The sequence below is a fragment of the Diceros bicornis genome, chromosome X, assembly GCF_020826845.1.
Source record: "Diceros bicornis minor isolate mBicDic1 chromosome X, mDicBic1.mat.cur, whole genome shotgun sequence".
Taxonomy (NCBI): domain Eukaryota; kingdom Metazoa; phylum Chordata; class Mammalia; order Perissodactyla; family Rhinocerotidae; genus Diceros; species Diceros bicornis.
Window position 1 is genome coordinate 63667884 of NC_080781.1, and position 15453 is coordinate 63683336.

The following is a 15453-nucleotide window of genomic DNA, read 5'->3' on the forward strand; positions in this document are numbered from 1 at the left end:
CTTATAGAAATGTTGCAAGAACAACATAAAGAATTTTTTTTCCTGAACCGTTTGAAATGAGTTGTTGACCTGATGCCCCCTGAATACTTTAGTGTATATTTGCTACAAACAGGGACTTCCTCCTACATAACTACAATATAACCATCAAAATCATGAAATTAGCATTGCTGCATTACTACCATCTAGTCCTCAGACCTCATTCAACTTTCACCAGTTGTTCCAATAATGTCCTTTATAGAGAAAAGATCTAGTTCAAAGTCACAAGTTGTATTTATTTGTACTTCCCCTGTAGACTCCTTCATTCTAAAACTTCTCCAGTCATTTTTTAACTTTCATGATCATGACACTTTTGAGGATCACAGGTCAGTTATTTTGTAAACTGTTTCTCAATTTTAGTTTGTCTGATATTTATTTATGATTAGATTTAGGTTGTATATCTTTAGCAGGAATATCATAGAAGCGATGCTGTATTCTTCTCATTGAATCCTATCAGGCAGCACACGATTTTGATTTGTTCTATTACTGCTGATGCTCATTTTGATCATTTGATTAAGGTTCTGCCAGGCTTCTCTACTTCTATAATTTCTATAAATTTAGTCTTTTTCCTATTTACATATTTGGAAAACCATTATATGTTTCTCCCTAAGTCTGTTCTAATTAATCGCCCCTCCTTTCCTTTAGCCATTCCTGAAACAATATGGTTCATTATCTGATCATCCTCAGAATGTACCTTCACAACTTAGTAAGAGCACTATAGTTCTGCTTTCATATTTTTAACTTGGGAAATTATGAAAATTAAATTATAGTCTTTAGAAGCAATGTAAAGTAGAAAGTGATTCCAATATGTATGTGTTAGGTTAACATTGCTCTCAGTTGCAAAGACAAAGCCAGTATTTTTTAGTCAGCTCAGCAGCACCCTCTTGTACTCTGAACTCCCAATACCACAGAGCCCTGAGTATTTTGTAAGAAGTACGGAAACTCAGTTTCCCCAGTTATTACTATATATACATATCTGTGGTATTGCAGAAGATTATTCTCTTGCCCCATAGTCATGCCAGGTGATACTAGAAATCTATTACAGTGAAAACCTCAATTTAACATCTTATGATCTTTGAGAACATCCAAGTCTTCATTTAGACAAACAAGTTCTTTCAAAAAGAAAAAAAAAGCAAAGGATATATCTCACATTGAATCATACTTAAATGATGACATTTCTATGAGGAGCCTGAAAATATGATCCAGATGCAGTCTGAGAGTTCAGATAGGGAATGGATGCTTTCATTGACTGTAAAAAGCAACTTTGTTGCCTTTTCAAATGAAGACTCTTAATCAAAGAAATACATGTTGGAATCCCTTCTATTTATACAGCTTCTAAGACTTTCATTTAATTCCCATAATTTAGAATTGCTCGAAGTAGAAAGAAAGTAGAATTATAAAGTTCTGAATGGCTTTTTTGACAGTGACTTGGCCACCTTCATTATCTCAGTCATATCTTTAAGTGTTTTACTTCCCAGCTTTTAAGGGCTATCAAGAGGGGCACACATTCTGGGGTTGGTATTTTTCTTCTTTGCTTGTGTGGAGTAGCGAAAAGTCACGGCACCCATATAACTTTTCTCTGTGTCTGTTATTCCTAAGAGACCCTTGTCTTAAGAGAGCAGTTTCAATCTTGTTACAAGTAATTGATGAAGGAAATGGAGTATATTGATTGGATGAAAATATTTGAGCACCACTATGCGTGTGACTTCTATTTTGCCAGGATACAATGCAACCGTCCTGGCCTATGGGCAGACTGGCTCTGGAAAAACCTATTCAATGGGAGGTGCATACACTGCAGAGCAAGAGAATGAACCAACAGTTGGGGTCATTCCTAGGGTAATACAACTGCTCTTCAAAGAAATTGATAAAAGGAGTGACTTTGAATTTACTCTGAAAGTATCATACTTGGAGGTAAATGATTTATCTTTAATTATTCTGAATTCAAATTTGTCTTTGGGTAGAAAAAATAAATCCAAATCAGGTTTTTCCTGGTATGACTCAAATTAATAAATTGCATTTTTAGTAAATTATATTTTAATAAATTGATAGAGAAAAGTTGCTGGCTTGGTTGGATCTGGCTCCTACCCGGTTCTTTCCTTGTTGTCAGAATAGTCTGTTTAATCTGATGGTTAGAGGAGCTGGCATTGCCATATAAAAAGATGATAGGAATTCTTTAATTCCAATTTGGCCTCTGTTATTGATTCCTTGTAGAGTCTGCAGAAAAATATTTGATTTCCCTTTACTGTTTTGAGGCTTAAGTGATAATGCTGCTACTTCATGAAGAATGTTATAAAAATTGAGTGAAGTATTGAGCTGTGTAAGTGATGATAGTGTGTGTTTATTCAACAGATATTTATTGAGTACCTACTATGTTACAGGCTCTGTTCTAGGTACTTGGGATATACCAGTGAACAAAACAGATAAAAATCCCTGCCCTTGTCAGTGTTTTCATTCTAGTGTATATCAGTATACAAGTAGATTGACCAGTTATATCTAACCTCATGACACCAAAAACACATGTTTAGGGAACTTATGGCTTCTGGGAAATTAGCTGGTTGCTTCCATAGCAGTGATAAGATGTCTTATCTTTAAGGAGCAATAATTAAACTTATATAATTTAAGCATGCAATTATAAATTGTATGTGAATACTTCATCCTGAAGTTGAATCTTAATATGTTAATAGATATAGGAGGTATAGAGTTGGAAGAGGGGGAGTTAAACATCATTAAGATTAGCCTTCTTGAATCTCATGATTAACCCAGTTGTGGCCAAGGTAATTGAATGTAAAAATGACTTAGGAACCTGGTATATTAAATAGTAGCGACAGCAATAATAGCAAACAAATATGGTGCTTACTATGTGATAAACACTGTTCTAAGTACTTAAAATTCTGGTTGTCGTTGAAATATTGCTTGCCATTTCTCCCTTTTGCTTCCCTCTTCTGCCCTCCACTAAGGACATGTTACTTATATTTTAACAAAATCAGTGAGGGTGACGCTGTTATGACACCATCAAAGAACTGAATTTGCGTACCCATGTAACTTTCCCTTGTCTGCTATTCCTAAGCAACTCTGTCTTAAGAGAGCAGTCTCGATTTTGTTACAAGTAATATGTGAATTCATTCTTGTAAGTATCAGATGATTACATGCAGGATTTAAGTCCTTTTCTTAGTTATAAAAGTAATATGTTTGTTGTAAAAAAAAAAACTTTAATATGGAAAGTCACAAAGAATTTTAAAAATCACCTATGATCACCTGTGATCTCACTACTCCATGATTACGACTGTTAACATCTTGTTTTTACCACTTTATTTTCAACAATATCAGATTTACAATGAAGAAATCTTAGATCTTCTATGCCCATCTCGTGAGAAAGCCTCTCAAATAAATATACGGGAGGATCCTAAGGAAGGCATAAAGGTGTGTTTGTCTCTCATTTGATGTTATTAAAAAATACTGGCTACTATTGAAGTTCACATCCCTTTTATTTGCCACTGGTTTTAAATGACTACTAACATCTCAGTCTTTCAGATTTTGTGAGGTCGTAATTCCTTTTGTTAATCTAGAATTCCTAGATGGGAGCTCTTGTGGGGAAGGAAGTTTTATCACCTTCCTGTTACCTCTTGAAAGAATGCTGATATCAATTAAATATTTATTAGTTATTTACAGAGTTCTAAGGCTAGGCTGTCCAGGACAGTAGCCGCTAACCACAAATGGCTATTTAAACTTAAATGAACTAAAATTGAGTAAAATTTAAAATTCAGTCCCTCAGTCACACCAGCCACATATCAAGTGCTCAATAGCTACATGTGGCTAGTGGCTACTGTATTGGACAGCACAGATGTAGAATATATCCATGATCACAGAAAATTCTGTTTGACAGCACTGTAATCGGTATTGTGCTCAGCTCTGGGATGATATTTAAAAAGTAAAATGTTAATATAAAAATTGTTCAATTCATAAGTACCATAGGAAGAAGAGATTGCTTATTTGAGAGGTTTCTGTCGTAGGGTACAGGTACAGGATGAGGAGCTGTAGCTGAACAGAAAGTTTGAGGGAAGGCTGGGAGACTTTGATATGAGAGTGGACCACATCCAGGATCCAGTGTTGAAAACAGGCAGAGCTTGGGGCTAGCACCAGCTTGAGTATTCAGGAGTAGGAGAATCCGAGGCTGGAGTGGATGAGAATAGGTAATACAGACTTAGGAAAACTTGGTAAAATAACATCTTACCCATCTTTCTCTCTTTCCTCTCTTCCCTGCAAGGAAAGTCGAAGGTTTAGGGTACAGGTGCCTGAGGGGCAGGTGTTTGTGCTTCTGAATTTTTTTTTCCTTCTGGGTCGTTAAGTCATTAGCCAGGTACTAAAACAAGGCTTGAGGGATCAGAGCTATTTTGAAAGCCTGATAAGCTTGGAATACAGGAAGACAATTTGGATAGTTAGGATAAGAAACCTGGGCAAAATGCATGCTATCACCAGAACGAATGTTGGTGCTGAGCCAGCTCTTGACCAGCTTCCAAGATCTTTTATATGCCCCATGCTAAGGCAGGAATTAAATCCCAAGCCTTATTTGAGGTGAAGTTTGCAATACAAAGAAGTGTGAGTTTCTGACTCAAATTGCGGTGGGTAAGAACAAGGTTGTCAACACTCTTCAGATGGGATGGATGGAATGTAAGTAAGTAGAGAAAAGAAGTAAGGGTATTCTTGTAGTAAGGAATAGCTTAAACAGGAGAGCAGAAAATATACTCCTGGGGGTAATAAGACTAGACCAATCTGTCTGGATTAGAGGGTATGGGTTGGGAAGTAATAGGAGATATGTTTGGAGAGATTATGAAGCCAGGCTAACGAACTTAGTTTCTATCCTTGTGAACAGTATATAAGCTATTTAATACTTCCGAATGAAGGATTGCTGTGGCTACTTCTACCAAGTTTTTTATCTTATGTGTATATTTCTCCAACTAAGTTAGCTCCTGGAGATTAGGAGAATATTTTCAAGTCTCTTTGTATCCTCATTATCTAGCACAGGGCTTAGTTTGGTGACATTTTAGGAAGCAGGATTTTAGGAAGAGTAAACAGAAATGGATTGAAAAGGAGGAGGATGAGGAAAGCCAATTGGAGAAACTTTGCCTTATTTTTCAGGCATGAAGTAATATGGTCCTGGACTAGGCAAGTAGATGTGGAAAGGGAAAGGAAGCAATGAATTCAAAAGAAGAATGACTCGGAGTTGGTGATAGATGAGATATGGAGAAATGGAAGGAATTGAAGGCAAATCTAAGGTTTCGAGAATAGAGATATTAATAGAAATGGAGAAGTAGTGAAGAGAATCAGTGTTAGTGGAAGGAAGATGAGTTTGGTTTATAATTCACTGATTTCGAAGTATAAGTAGTAGGCACTTAGAAATAAAGGACTAGAAATTAGGGCCACAGATGTAGATTCGGGAGCTATGGAGTAATAAAATCATAGCATATTGGGTCTACAAGGGACTTCAGAATCATCTAATTCAATCTCCAGAAGCTCCAAGAGATTTTAACATGTGCAAGTTCTCCCGCGTAGATACAGTACCAAGCCTAGGACCCTGTTTTCCTGGCTTCCTAATCCAGTGGAAACTGTACCATGCCATTTCCCCTAGTGAAAATGAAATATAAAATGGGTCAGAGGTATAGAGAGGAGCATAGGGTCACATGGAGGAGAAAGTAGCAAGGAGAAATACCATAGCTGTTTGTGTTGCCCTTGCTGTACTTGGGGCCAAAGCTTACCTTCACTTGGGGCTCCCTGGAAGGCACCTCTCCATTGCTACCCTAGAATCTAGAGATCTTTTCTAGCTCCAGTAGTGGCTGGCCCACTTGTTTTGGAAGTCCCCAGGGGAGATTGGAGACCTTGGTTTGCAGTGATCACAGAGTTGCTAGTTAAAACAGTCCCCATTACCACGACTGTTCTATTTATTGACCTTCTACTGGAACATCAAGGCATTACTTTTTTAAACCACCAATCCTTATATTTCTGTTGATGTACTGGAAGTTGAATGATAAGGGAATTTTTTCTTTCTCTGAATTAGATTGTGGGACTCACTGAGAAGACTGTTTTAGTTGCCCTGGATACTGTTTCCTGTTTGGAGCAGGGCAACAACTGTAGGACTGTGGCCTCCACAGCTATGAACTCCCAGTCATCCCGATCTCATGCCATCTTTACAATCTCCATAGAGCAAAGAAAGAAAAGTGACAAGTAAGTTACAGTTTAAAGAGTCAAGATTTTTAACGTTAGTTCTACTAAAGTTGAATATTAGGTTTCTTCTTCAATTGATCTGACAAATCATCAGACCTAGTACTCTGAACACTAGTAACCAATGGAGCCATTTTGACTGACTTGAAAGAAAACAAGAGCCAGCAGGTCAGCTTTGATACTCAGCTACCCTCAAGCTGTGTACCATTCTCACTTGTGTCTTCCTGTCATTATCACAGGAATAGCAGCTTTCGCTCCAAGCTGCATCTTGTAGACCTTGCTGGATCAGAAAGACAGAAGAAAACCAAGGCTGAAGGGGATCGTCTAAAAGAGGGTGAGAGTAATTAAGGCCACAGTTGTAGATAAAAACTTCTAATACTCTCTTATTGGTATTACTTGGTATCTTGACTGGGATATTTCAGGTCACATTCTAATAGTAGCTGCAATTCACGTTTGAGGCTGATTTCAGAAATAGTGAAAAATTGTTTCTTTCCCTTGCACTCATTTTCTAATTTAGGTATGAGATTTGGATCTGGCCCTTGGTTTGATTTCATCTGGTCCAGGCAAGTTTTAATTTTAGTTTTGTTTTGTTTTACCCCCAATTACTTGTGATTAAAATCAATATCCTGATTCTGTCATCTCAAGTATTCACTATTCTTCCCAGATGTTGTCACTTATACACCTCATCAGCAGGGTTTCCATATCTTCATTTAAGTTGTTGGGTATAAATGATGAAGCTCCTAAGGCTAGAAGTACCCCATGGTGTATGCTATTAGAAACCTTTGTCTAGCATGATAGTGACCTAGTAATCTGCATGCTTTGGGACTGGTCTTTCAAGCAATTATTAATCTATATAACAGGAATTAACAACCAGCTCTTGTTTCTCAGTTTTGCACTTAAGGATCTCATAAAAGATTTTGTCAAATGCATTGCTCAAGTCCAGATATAGTACGTCTACCGTATTTCCCGTAGCTACCAGCTTAGGAACAGTACAAAAAAGAAATAAGGATTAGTCTAAATTGACTTTTTCTCGGTGAATTCAAGCTGGCTTCTAGTGCTTATTCTTCCGTTTCTAGGTTCTTGCAAGCCATTTCTGTAATAATCCATTCCTGTAATAATCTAGAAGACTTATACCAAACTTACTGGTCTGTAATTTATGGAATTAACTTTTGCCTCTTCTTTTTGAAAATTGAAATTATATCTGCCCAGTCTTCTGGAACATCTTTGTCCGTGATTCGTCAAAAATCATTGACTTAGCTTCATCATTCTCATTTGAAATTACCCTCAGTTCCCTTGGCTATAATTCATCTGGTCCAAGATATTTGAACTTATTAAAGTAGTTGAGTCCTCACTTACTACCTCTTTACTCATTTTGGGCTTCAGTTCCCTCTTGGGAACTGAGAAGGCAGAAGCAAAAATAGTAATTGAGGAATTTTACCTCTTTGTTATTTATCGTTATTATACTGCTGGCACAGGGCAGAGACCTATTTCTTCATTCAGCTTTTTGTTCTGAATGTATTTAAAAGTGTCCTTTTTGTTCTATGTTTGTACTTTGAGAGTTAGCCTTCTTAATACTATTTTTAAAGGTTCTTATGCCGCTTTTATCTTTTTTTAGGTGTACAGCTCTGAGTTGTTTTTTTTAACAGCTTTTTTGAGATATAATTCACATACCATAGAATTCACCCCTTTAAACTGTATGCTTCAGTGGTTTTTAGTATATTCACAGAGTTGTGCAACCATCACCACAATCTAATTTTAGAACATTTTCATCACACCCCCCCCAAAGAGAAACTCCATACCCATTAGCAGTCACTCCCCATTGCCCCCCCCCTTCTCTAGCCCTAGGCATCCACTAACGTATATTTCATATAAATGTAATCATGCAATATGTGGTCTTTTGTGACTGGCTTCTTTCACTTAATGTTTTCAAGGTTCATCCATGTTGTTGCATGTATCAGTACTTCATTCCTTTTTATTGTCGAAGAATGTTCCATTACATAAATATATTAAGTTTTTATTTATCCATTCATCCACTGATAGATATTTGGGTTGTTTCCACTTTTGGTTATTGTAAATAATGCTGCTGTGAGCATTGATGTACTAGTTTTTGTGTGGATGTATGTTTTCATTTCTCTTGGGTATACACCTAAGAGTAGAATTGCCGGGTCATATGGTAATTTTATGTTTAGCTTTTTGAAGAACTGTCAGACTTTTTCATAGCATGTGTACCATTTTACATTCTTACCAGCAATATATAAGGATTCTAATTTCTCCATATTCTTATTTTTATTATGTCTTTAATTATAGCCATCCTAGTGGGTGTGAAGTGATATTTCATTGTGGTTTTGGTTTGCATTTCCCTGATGACTAATGATGTTGAACATTGTTTTATGTGCTTAGCGGCAATTTGTGTATCTTTGGAAAAATGCCCATTCAGATCCTTTGCCCATTTTTTAATTGGGTTATTTATCATTTTGTTGTTGAGTTGTGTGTGTTCTTTATATATTCTAGATACTAGCCCCTATCAGATATATGCTTTGCAAATGTTTTCTCCCATTCTTTGGTTTTTCTTTTTTCACTTTATTGATGGTGTCCTTTGAAGCACACATTTTTAAAGTTTTGAAGAAGTCCATTCATCTGTATTTTCTCTTGTTGCTTCTGCATTTGGCATCATATCTAAAAAACCATTGCCTAATCCAAGGTCATAAAGATTTAAGCCTCTGTTTTCTTCTGAGTTTCATAGTTTTAGATGTTGCATTTAGGTCTTTGATCCATTTTAAGTTAATTTCTATATATGGTGTGAAGTGGCAGTCCAAACTTCGATCTTTTGCATGTAGATATTCAGTTATCCCAGCATCATTTGTTGAAAAGACTATTCTTTCCCTATTGAAGAATTGTCTTGGCATCCTTGTCAAGAGGCAGTTGGACTCAGGATTCTATTCCATTGATCTATATGTCTGTCTTTATGCCAGTACCGCACTGTCTTGATTACTGTAGCTTTGTAGTAAGTTTTGAAATCAGGAAGTATGAGTGCTCCAACTTTGTTCTTTTTCAAGATTGTTTTGGCGGGCCGGCCCCGTGGCTTAGTGGTTAAGTGAGCGCGCTCCACTGCTGGCGACCCGGGTTCGGATCCCGGGCTCGCACCGACGCGCTGCTTCTCCGGCCATGCTGAGGCCGCGTCCCACATACAGCAACTAGAAGGATGTGCAGCTATGACACACAACTATCTACTGGGGCTTTGGGGGGAAAAATAAATAAATAAAATCTTTAAAAAAAAAAAAATAAAGATTGTTTTGGCTATTCTGGGTCCCTTGCATTTCTATATGAATGTTGGGATCAGCTTGTCATTTTCCGCAAAGAAGCTGGCTGGGATTTTCGTATGGATTGTGTCGAATCTGTAGATCAATTTAGGAAGTATTGCCATCATAATATTAAGTCTTTCCATTCATGAACATCAGATGTCTTTCCATTTATTTAGGTCTTCTTTAATATCTTTCAATAATATTTTTCTGTTTTCAGGGTATAAGTTTTACATTTCTTTTGTTAAATTTATTCCTAAATATTTTATTCTTCTCAATGCTGTTGTAAATGGAATTGTTTTCTTAATTTCATTTTCAAATTATTTATTGAGCTTTGCATATTGCTCTTGTGTCTGCAACCTTGCTGAACTTGTTTGTTAGTTGTAATAGTTTTTTAATGGATTCCTTAGGATTTCTATATACAAGATCATGTCATCTCTAAACAGAGAGAGTTTTACTTTTTCCTTTCTGATCTGGATGCATTTATTTCCTTTTCTTGCCTAATTGTCCTGGCTAGAACCTCCAGTACAATGTTGAATAGAAGTGTCACGTGAGAGTGGATATTGTTGTCTTGTTCCTGATCTTAGGGGAAAAGCATTCAGTCTTTTACTATGAAGTCTGATGTTAGCTGTGGATTTTTTGTAGCTGCCCCCACCAGGTTGAGGAAATTCCCTTCTATACCTAGTTTGTTGAGTGTTTTTATCATGAATTTGTCAAATGCTTTTTCATCATCTAATGACATGATCATGTTATTTTTGTTCTTTATTCTGTTGATATGGTATACTGCATTAATTGATTTTTGGATGTTAAGTCAATCTTGTGTTCCTAGTGATGTGGGGCCGCTGAGTCGTGAGTAAAAAAGAATTTTCAGACACGAGCCACTCGTTTGTCCGTGCACCTTTATTTTGTGTTCAGCATGGGGACAGGACCCATGGGCAGTAAAGAGCTGCAATACAACTGTCTATGCAGGGCCATTATATACGATTTTAGCTATTTTTACTACTCTAAAGAAATGTCAAAGGAAAAAGTATTAGGTGATCTGGTTAGTCTCAAAGATTGGGGCATGGGGGCGGATGAATGAGATGTGTCCTTGCATTCCAAGGTATGGTATGCCTCAAGGAACACGTAGGCAGGAGAGTAAAGCCATTGATCACCTCCTGAGGTAAATTCCTTTGCTCCTAGCCAGAGGCGATTGAGTAATTCGAGACTGAGTGGAGTCTCATGGAAATTGTAAAATGAGTCATAAACAAGGTTTCAACTATGTCACTAGGATAAACCTAACTTGTTGCTTTTGCATTTTTAGTGACTTTCATGGACTAATAACAGTTCTGTAATTCTCTGTAGTTTGCAATCACAGAAGTGTCTGCTCAGTTACTTGAGTAGTTAGCTAATGATTGGTCTCAGATTTCCTTAAATGCCTTGAACCTATAACTCTGCCAGCATTCGCCTAGGACTCTGTGTATATGTTGGGACTTGCCTTCAACGTTCAGACTCTTTACAATTCTGTCTTAGTCTTCACTTCTTGAGCAGGGCCTCAAAGTCAGCAGAGGTACAAGATGAGGGCTTTTTAGGTCTTTCCTGAATATACATACAGCTTTCTAGATCTCCAGAAATATATCAGAGCTTTTTAACGCTCCCTTTGGACACTTCATTCCTCAGATCTTCCTTTTAAGTTTTCAGCCAAGCTCTTATTTAACCATGGCTGTTATCATCACCAGATATTTTTCTATGCATATGTGTATATGTACCTATAGTAATATATTTGTTATATGCCTTTTAAAATTTTGGCATTGCTAAATTAATTTATCTCCTTTTAATTACACAAGTAATACATGAATAAATTCCTAGTATAAAACACAATACGGATGAAGGTAAAATCCACCTTGATTTACTACCCAATCCTAATCTAGAGGTAACAACTTTTACCTGCCTGGTAGCATTCAAGATGTTTTTCTGTACATGTATATTTTTATTGGCATTTCACTGTTTTTTTAAAGAGGAATGCTATCATATTGCACATATTGTTTTTCAACTTGCTTTTATGTCTTAGTAATATATCTTTGAAGTCTTTTTGTATCAGCATATAAGTACTTCATTTTTACAACTGCCATATAGGATTCCACAGCATACAAAGTCTACCTTGTTCATTTAACTATTCCTGTTTTGGTTGACATTTAGATTGTCCAGTTTCTGGCTATTGCAAAATGATGCCTTAGTCGATAGCCTTGTACATGATATACACAAGGGAGTATTCTCTAGGTTATATACCTGGAAGAGGAATTGCTAGGTTGAACGGTATACACATTTGAGATTTTTAGTACTGCTAAATTATTATCCTCCAAAATGTCTGTCCCAGTATGCACACCTACAATATATGAGAATATGTTTCTCTGTACTGTTTTCAATATTTGATATTATTGACCTTTATTATTTTTTGCCTGTCTTGAACATTGCATGTTATTTTTCAATTACTTCAATTAAGTATTCAATTACTTGTGAAATTGAGCGCCTTTTCATGTTATTGGCCATTTCTCTTTCCATTTCTGTGAATTGCCTGTTCATACCCTTTGCTTATTTTTTTTTTTTTCTTTCAGGTTGTATTTTTCTTGTTGACTTTAGGAGTTGTTTATATATTCTAGATATTAATCCTTGTTACATATATTGCATGTATTTTTCTCAGTCTCATTTTTTAACTTTGTTAATCTTTTCATTCATGTCTTTTTTTTTTAACAGTTTTATTTATTTATCTATTTATTTTGTGAGGAAGATCAGCCCTCACCTAACATCCATGCTAATCCTCCTCTTTTTGCTGGGGAAGACCGGCTCTGAGCTAACATCTATTGCCAATCCTCCTCCTTTTTTTTTTCTCCAAAGCCCCACTAGATAGTTGTATGTCGTAGTTGCACATCCTTCTAGTTGCTGTATGTGGGACGTGGCCTCAGCATGCCCGGAGAAGCGGTGCATTGGTGCGCGCCCGGGATCCGAACCTGGGCCGCCAGTAGCGGAGCGCGAGCACTTAACCGCTAAGCCATGGGGCCGGCCCCTGAGCATTGAATTTTATCATTGATTGGGAATTAATGATCATGTGGTTTTTCTTCTTTTAACATATTGATAGAGTGAATTGTAAAAATAAAATTTCTATCATTGAATCACCCCCAATTGACCATGATAAATTATTCTTTCTATACATTGCTGGATTTCATATATTAGTTTTCAATTTAGGACATTTACATATCTGTTCCTATGAGAGAGTGCCCTATAACTTTTTTGTATGTGTGCTCTTCTTGTCCAGTTTTGGTTTAAAGGTTTTGCCAACTGTATAAAATGAGTTGGGAAGCTTCTCAAAAAAAGAATTCGAGGGCCAGCCTGGTGGCGCAAGCGGTTAAGTGTGCCCACTCTGCTGCGGCGGCCCAGGGTTCGCTGGTTCGGATCCCTGGCGTGCACTGACGCACCGCTTGTCAAGCCATGCTGTGGCGGCCTCCCATATAAAGTAGAGGAAGATGGGCATGGATGTTAGCCCAGGGCCAGTCTTCCTCAGCAAAAAGAGGAGGATTGGCAGATGTTAGCTCAGGGCCCATCTTCCTCACAAAAAAAATAAATCAATAATAAATAAATAAATAACCTATGGAAAAAAAACTCGATTTTTTTCTATGCTCTGGTAGTTTATATAACATGGGAATTATCTTTGAAGGTTTCTTGAAGATTTGAGTTTGTATGTCTTCAGCCAATTTTGGTAATTTATATTTTCTTAGAAAATTATTCATTTTGTCTAGGTTGTCAAATTTATTGGTATAACATTGCATATAGGTTTACTTTATATTTTAATCTCCTCTGTATCTGTAATTATGTCTCTATTTTCAGTTCATTTGTTTATATGTCTTCTCTTATTTTTTTCTATCACATTTAACAGATTTGTTGATTAACTCTACTTTTGTTTTCTATTTATTTTTTTACTCTCTATTAATGATTTCCTCCTAGGTTGTTTTATTATGTTCTTTTTATTGCTTCCTGAGTTGAAAACTTAGCTCTCTTCTTTTTTTCTCTTCCTTTTCTTTTTTTAAAGCTTTTCAAGCATATTCAAAAGAGGTCAGGGTGGTATAATGAACCTCCCATGTACCTGTCATGCAGTTTCAACAATGACTAATATATGACCAATCTTGTTTCATCTGTATCCTAACCACTTTCTCCCTCTGATATGATTTTGAAGCAAATCCCAGACATAGTGTTTTATTTATTTCAGTTTGTATCTAAAAAATATAAGAACTCTTCAAGAAATATAATCACCTAAAAATTAATGATAATGTCTTAATATCATCAAATATCTAGTCAGTGTTCAAATTTTCAGTAGTCTCATTGATTTTATTTATTTGGATCAGGATCCAAACAAAGTTCACACATTGTTATTACTTCACATGTTCTTTTAAGGCTTTTGATCTATAGGTACGCCCTTCATCTCTCCTTACCCCTCAACTTCCTGGAATTTATTTATTGAAGAAATCAAATTTTCTTGTAGAATTTCTCATAGTCTGAATTTTGCTGATTGCATCCCCGTGTAGTTTTAACATGTTTTGCTTTCCTCTGTATTTCCTACAGATTGGTAGTTGGATCTAGAAGCTAAATCACATTGACGATCAATTTTTTTCTTTTATTTGCACATACTATTTGATTATTTCTCTTTTGGTGGTGTAGCTCATTTATTTTCAATTGTCCTTGTCTAAAAAGATACATGTAAAGCTACACATTTTCCTTTAAGTACCACTCAGATATACTCTTATAATTTTGAGAAATAGTACTCTGTTCATTTCTAAATCAGATGATATTTCCTTTTTCATTTTCTCTTTAACCTAAGAGTTATGTAGAAGGTGTTTTTATCTGTCCTTTTGTTGTCAATTTCTGATTTATTACATTATGATCAGTGAATATGTGTTATTTCTGTTTTTTGAAATTTGGCCAAATTCACGTTTGATCTTTATTAATATTCCATGTATATTTGAAAAGAGTATGTTTTCTGTTGGGTATATAGTTCTATATATACCTATTAGATAAACTCATATTATTCAGATCCTTCATGTCCTTTCTTGTTATTTACTTAATATGTTATTTTCTCATAATATGACCAAGGACTTGTCAATTTCTCCTTATATTTCTTTGTTTATGCAGTATATATTTTGAAGCTATATTGCTAGCTGCATAAAGTATCGTGGCATATGTCTTCTTAGAGGATTATATCTATTTTGTCTGATTAATATTTCTTCACTTACTTTCTCTTTGTTAGCCCTTGCCTGGTATGTCTTTTTGCATCCCTTATTGAAACCATGTAGCTTGATTTCATTCATTCATTCATTTATACCCAATCTGATGTTCTCTTTTAACAGAGGATTTTATCCTATACATATCTTTATTTTTTTATTTTTTTATGTGTGTGTGTGAGGAAGATCAGCCCTGAGCTAACATCCGTTGCCAATCCTCCTCTTTTTGCTGAGGAAGACTGGCCCTGAGCTAAGAACCATGCCCATCTTCCTCTCCTTTATATGGGACACTGTCACAGCATGGCCTGAGAAGCAGTGCGTCGGAGCGCGCCTGGGATCCGAACCCAGGCCGCCAGCAGTGGAGCACGGGGCCAGCCCCTATCCTATATATATATATATTTTTTTTATAATTTTATTTATTTATTTTTTCCCCAAAGCCCCGGTAGATAGTTGTATGTCATAGTTGCACATCCCTCCAGTTGCTGTATGTGGGACGCGGCCTCAGCATGGCCAGAGAAGCGGCGCGTCGGCGCGCACCCAGGATCCGAACCCGGGCTGCCAGCAGCGGAGCGCGCGCACTTAACCGCTAAGCCACGGGGCCGACCCTATCCTATATATTTTTATGTTTGTATTTGGGCTTATTCTTGCCATGT

At 36.5% G+C, this 15453-nt stretch overlaps 1 protein-coding gene across 4 annotated transcripts in view; it reads left to right on the forward strand.

The window, feature by feature from the left end:
- KIF4A (kinesin family member 4A) overlaps window positions 1-15453 on the forward strand; it is a 113697-nt gene that overhangs the window by 1971 nt on the left and 96273 nt on the right. For all 4 annotated transcript variants that reach the window (XM_058536088.1, XM_058536091.1, XM_058536090.1 and 1 more), the window contains 4 exons: window positions 1757-1947; window positions 3364-3456; window positions 6089-6255; window positions 6492-6586. In XM_058536088.1, the coding sequence (XP_058392071.1) occupies window positions 1757-1947; window positions 3364-3456; window positions 6089-6255; window positions 6492-6586 (546 nt within the window). The remainder of the gene's footprint in view (window positions 1-1756; window positions 1948-3363; window positions 3457-6088; window positions 6256-6491; window positions 6587-15453) is intronic.